Source organism: Fonticula alba, assembly GCF_000388065.1.
Source record: "Fonticula alba strain ATCC 38817 unplaced genomic scaffold supercont2.11, whole genome shotgun sequence".
NCBI lineage: Eukaryota > Rotosphaerida > Fonticulaceae > Fonticula > Fonticula alba.
In genome coordinates this window covers 328,103-333,224 of record NW_009242981.1, presented here as the reverse complement: position 1 = coordinate 333,224, position 5,122 = coordinate 328,103, and the positions used below count along the sequence as shown (strand labels likewise).

General features: G+C 74.9%; 2 protein-coding genes across 2 annotated transcripts in view; both read right to left on the bottom strand.

Annotated features, from left to right (window-relative positions):
* H696_05483 (hypothetical protein) overlaps nucleotides 1–2,491 on the bottom strand; it is a gene marked incomplete at its 5' end in the record, with an annotated part of 12,140 nt that extends 9,649 nt beyond the window's left edge. The window contains 4 exons of the mRNA XM_009499306.1: nucleotides 241–1,447; nucleotides 1,549–1,868; nucleotides 1,983–2,136; nucleotides 2,301–2,491. Of these exons, the coding sequence (XP_009497581.1) occupies nucleotides 241–1,447; nucleotides 1,549–1,868; nucleotides 1,983–2,136; nucleotides 2,301–2,491 (1,872 nt within the window). The remainder of the gene's footprint in view (nucleotides 1–240; nucleotides 1,448–1,548; nucleotides 1,869–1,982; nucleotides 2,137–2,300) is intronic.
* Nucleotides 2,492–3,868: 1,377 nt separating this feature from the next.
* Nucleotides 3,869–5,122, bottom strand: part of H696_05482 (hypothetical protein) — a gene marked incomplete at both ends in the record, with an annotated part of 2,107 nt that continues 853 nt past the window's right edge. The window contains 2 exons of the mRNA XM_009499305.1: nucleotides 3,869–4,357; nucleotides 4,652–5,098. Coding sequence (XP_009497580.1) covers nucleotides 3,869–4,357; nucleotides 4,652–5,098 — 936 coding nt within the window. The remainder of the gene's footprint in view (nucleotides 4,358–4,651; nucleotides 5,099–5,122) is intronic.

Below are 5,122 nucleotides of genomic sequence, written 5' to 3'. Positions count from 1 at the left end.
GGGGGGGGGGGGGGGGGGGGGGGGGGGGGGGGGGGGGGGGGGGGGGGGGTTGCGGAGGGAGGAGTAAGATGTCAATGAAGACGGAAAAGATGAAGAGGGTGAAGAGGATGAACAGGATGAAGAAGATAGAACAGGATAGAACAGGATGGAACAGGATGAAGAAGATAGAACAGGATGGAACAAGATGGAACAGGATGGAACAGGATGAAGGGAAGACACGGCGCTGCCAGGCCCACATACCGGCACGACCACCCGCTCCCAGGAGGACAGGCCGGTCAGCGGCGTCCGGACCATGGACACGTCGGTGGTGGCCAGCGGCCCGATGACCGAGGCCCCCTCGCCCAGGCCGGCGGAGGGATGCCGGAGGAAGGCCGCCCCGGCGGCCGGGAACCCCTCGTGCGAAGCCGGATCCGAGGCCGCCGGCGACAGGTGCCGGTCCACCGGAAGCAGGTCCAGCTGCGAGGCCGAGGCCAGGGGCAGGGCCTGCGGGCACACGCACACCGGATGGCCCAGGCGCACGGGCATGCCGGCCGGGTAGACAAAGTGCGACAGCCCCTCCGGGAAGAGCCGGTCATACTCGTACGCCAGCCAGGCCTCGATGTCCCCCGGGCGGAAGCCGGCCGCCAGGAGGATGCGCTCGTGCCGGCCGCTGCGCACATGGCCCCGGTCCAGCGGCGACGTGGCCAGGGGCACCGGCTGCACCAGGCGCAGCAGCGGGTGCTCCAAGTCCCGGCTGGACAGCAGGAAGTACGTGCGCAGCCGGCGAATGGCCACGGCCCGCGTGGGCGCATGCAGCGACACCAGCCGATACCCGGTCACCCAATAGTCCAGGGTGTCGTGCGGCCGGTGGCGCCGGTGCTGCGGCGCCAGGGCCGCCGGGGGGGCCGCCGGCCCCGGGTGGGCGTGCGCCGCCGCGGCCCCGGCCGACGGCGAGGCAAACGGCGACCCCCGGCAAATGAGCCCCAGCCGGGTGGGCAGCTCCGGCGCGGCCACCCGCCGCAGGAAGACCTCCCCCAGCCCGGGGGCCGGGGCATCGGCCGGCACGCAATTGCACGTGCAGCACGAGTGGCTGCGCTGGTGGCCAATCACCCCGGCCGGGGCCAGGGCGTCCGACAGCACCGCCACCCCGTACAGCGCCTCGCCGGCGCTGTGCCACCCGGCCGAGGCGGCGCTCGTCAGCAGGAAGACCGGCGGCAGGTCCGACTCGGCCAGGATGTGCGGCACGCAGTGGCTGGTCAACTGCAAGGGGGCCCGCATGCGGAAGCAGGCCAGGTGGAAGCCCGACACCGACCGGACCACATACCCATCGGCCACGCGCTTGTCCAGGTCGGCCAGCGAGAAGTCCCCCAGCTCGGTGAAGGACCGCACCGGCCGGGTGAGGCGCCCGGCCGTCGGCCCGCCGCCGACCATCGGCAGCGTGGCGATCTGGACATTTTCCAGGGGGAGCCTTGTTTGGTGTGGAGGCGGCGCGGGCGCGGGCAAGGGGAGTGTGAGTCACGCGCATGGGCCAGAGGGGGGGGGCGAGAAGGCAGCAGGGGAAAAGCGCACCGGTCCCAGGCCCGGCGCATGGCAAAGTAGATGGGCTCCTCGATGTAGTCGAAGCAGTTCGGGTCCAGGCTCGGCACATAGCCCTTCAGCCCGGAGATTCCCATGCCGTCGGGCGGCATGCGGGGGGGCACCAGGGGCGGCGGCTCGCCGCTGGTGGCGGTGTCCTCGCCGGGTGCCGGGGCGGCCGTCGGCGTGGACATCGCCGCCGCCTCCGCCGAAGGCGCTGTGCGCTGGCGGAACAGGGCCGAGTCCTGGACCACCGCGAAGGCCAGCGGCCGGCCGGTCCGCGAGCAGGTGATAATTTCATCGTCCGGCGCGAACTGCGGGTCCAATGCGAGGCGCGGGTCAGGGGCCGGAGCATGGGGGGCGGGGGGTTGCTGTGCGGGTCGGAGGGGGGGGGGGGGACGCACGGTTTCGCCCTGCCATGGGCGCACGGCCACCAGGGCCACCACCGGCACATCGGGCTCGCTGTGGATGGCCCCCGGCGGGAGGCCCCCCGGCGAGGCCCGCCGACGGGGGCGCTTCTGGTGGTTGTTCAGAGCCTCCTTCACGGCGACCGGGTCCTCCGGCGGTGTGGAGACGATGGACCTATGGGGGGCGGGGGGGGGGGGGGGGGGGGGGGGGGGGGGGGGGTGTGTGTGTGTGTGTGGCAAAAGCGCAGGGGGGGGGGGGGGCGGCGTGTCAGCGACATGGCAGGTGGTGACAGGAGGCCGCGCGCCTGTGCGGCCGTGTGGCCGGGCGCAAGCACGCACGCAATCTGGCGCAGGGCGTCCTCCTTGGACAGGGCAAAGGGCCCGGGCGCCGGGTCGCTGGCGCCCGGCGCCTCGGCCGCACGGCCTTCGGACCCCTCCTGGTCGACAAACTGCAATGCGCAGCCCAGGTGGATGACCCCGGCCAGGCTCTTGGACAGCTCGGAGGCCGCCTTGACAACGAGATCCGACATGGCTGGCGGGGGGGGGGAGGGGCCTCGGCCGACGGCGCGCCGCAGGCGGCGAGCGGGAGGGGGAGGGGGCAAAGGCGAAGCCCCGGGCCAGGCACAAAGGGAGGATAGAGAGGGCGGAGGGCAGCGAAATGGGCAGGGAGGGGGCGCGGGGGAGAGGAGGTAATTGCTGGGGGCGGCCCCGGGGCCCAGGGCTCCGAAATGAGGGCGCCCGAAAATGTGGCCGCGCCAGGGCCGCGGCATGCTCTCTCTCCGGCCGGGGCGCTGTTCCCCTGTGCATGGCACGCGAGCCGAAGGACAGGGGGCGGCGGGGGGCGCATACCCGCGCGCACGCGCCCGTGCGTACGCCTGTGCAAGGTTGTGCCGGTGCGCGCACGCGCGCGCGCGCGGGCCAGCAGTACCCCGGGGCGATCGGCGCGTCCGCGGCCCGGGCGTGCGGGATCGCGCCGCCCGGGCCCGCTCACCGGTCGCCGGCGCGGGCCGGCGCCCGGCCGGCAAGCATTCGTTGTCGGGTGCTCCACTGGCCCTTCGGGCCCGGCCCCCGGGCCGGGGCCGATCATCGGTGGCTGGCGCGCCGGGCCAACAGCGCCGGGGCTCTCCCAGAACGGCCAAATTCCGGAGACCGCTCGGCCAGAACCGACACCGCCCGCCCGGCCAGGGGTTCCCGCGGGAGGGCCGGGGGGGGGGGGGGGCGAGGGGGGCGGAGGCGCTGGGACGAATGCCGCCCCGGTCGCCGGTTCGGGTGCCCCCTCCGTGGGTCGCCCGGGGCTCGGGGGGGGGGGCGCCCGACCGGGCCGCCGGCGCCCGCACCGCCGAACGATGTGGCCGCGCTTGGCCTTGGCCCTCCTGCCTGCCCGCCTGCCTACCTGCCTGCCTGCCTGCCTGCGTCCCCGAGCCCCGGGGGCGGTGTCCCCCTCCTGGCCCTCTGGCCGGCGCGGCCGCCACCCAGGGGGCGCATGAGAACACGGCCCGGGTCCGCCTCCCGCGCCCGGCGCGCAGGGACACACTCGCCGGCACGCCCGCGACAGCCTGGCCCCCGGGCCTGTGCGGCGACCGGACACCGCCCCCGCCGCCGCCGCCGCCGCCGGGGACAGCGGCCCGAGGGGCCCGAGATGCCGACGCCGGCGGCCCCACATGCCAACGCCCGGCAAGCGATGCCGCGATCATCAGCCAACCGCGCCGCTCGCGTGCCCGTCCCCGCCGCCGCCGCCGCCGCCGCCGCCGCCGCCGCCGCCGCAGGTCCCGCCCCCTCCCCCTCGGCGTGCGCACACAACAGACCCGCCTGCCCTGGTCCTCTGGACATGCGTGCGCGTGTGTGCGCGTCTGCTTGCGCCTGTGTGGATGTGTATTCCGCGCGCGCGCGCGCGCGGGGGCGCACGCTCAGCCGCGGGAGGCCGGCCCGGGCCCGGCGGCGCGTCGGCCCGCCTGGCCTGCCTGACCCGCCCGACCACCACCGGCCTGGCCGGGCCGGCGACCGGTCGCCGCCGCCGCCGCCGCCGCCGGGCGGAAGCTCTGCAGCCGGCAGTCGCTGAAGGCCTCGTCGAAGAGGGCCACCGGCAGGGGGTCGGCCGGGGCACCGGCGCCCGCCATCCCGGCCCATGTCCGGCGCTCATGCATGGCGTCCAGCCCGGCAAGCACCCGGGCCTGCCGCACCACGGCCGCCAGGCTGTGGAACCCACTCTGGACCAGGGCCTCCGGGCCGCCGAGCCCCGGGTCCGCGTACCGGGCAAGGAAGTTCCCAAACACCAGGCACCGGGCCAGGGTGTCCCGCCCGTCGGCCAGATTCTCATCCAACAGAGCATCATACAGGAACCGGTCGCAGTGCGGCATGAAGAAGAGCGTGGGGGTCTCGGCCCGGCGGCGGCCGGCCTGCGCGGCCGGCCACGAGCCATGCCCACGCGAGCCCCGGCACAAGGGGGACCACATGTGATGGTCGCCCGGCGAGCGGCAACAACAAGGAGAGCGTCAGGCACAGACAGGCCGCTTGCGCCGGAAGACACGCCACAGCCGGGGCAGGGGGGAAGGGGCGAGGGAAAAAAAAACAGAGCACCCAGGCGGGCAAGGGGAAAAAAAAACCACACGACCCGGGGAAAAGCAACCCCAGGCCCACACACACACACACACACAAACGGACATGGACACGCAACGGCCACCGGCACGCACCTCATTCACCGTCAGCGGGGTGATGCCTAGCGCCCGGAGGACCTGGCGGTCCCGCTCGTCGAAGACCGGATCGAAGGCCTCCACGCGGAGGGCCGGCCCGGCCGGGCCGAGCCGCGCGCGCAGGGCATTCCGCACACACACCAGCAAGGCCAGCTGCATCTGCGGCGGGCTGGCCAGCGCGGCCACGCGCCCAGCCGCCGCCAGACGCTCACGCCCGGCGAAGGTCCCCTGCAGGCCGGCCAGGGACGCCCGCGCCGGCGCCACCGCCTCGCCCGCGGTCGACTGGCAGAAGGTCACATAGTCGGAGCTTGCCCGCAGGGCCGGCGCCCCGACATTGCCCAGCCCGAAGGCCACCACCACCACCGCCGCCGAGCCGGGGCCGGAGCTCGGCAGGCCGGCCGCCTCGCGGAAGGCCAGAAAGTCCGCGGCCAGCCGGTGGCCGAGATCCTGCACGAACACCGAGTGGCTGGG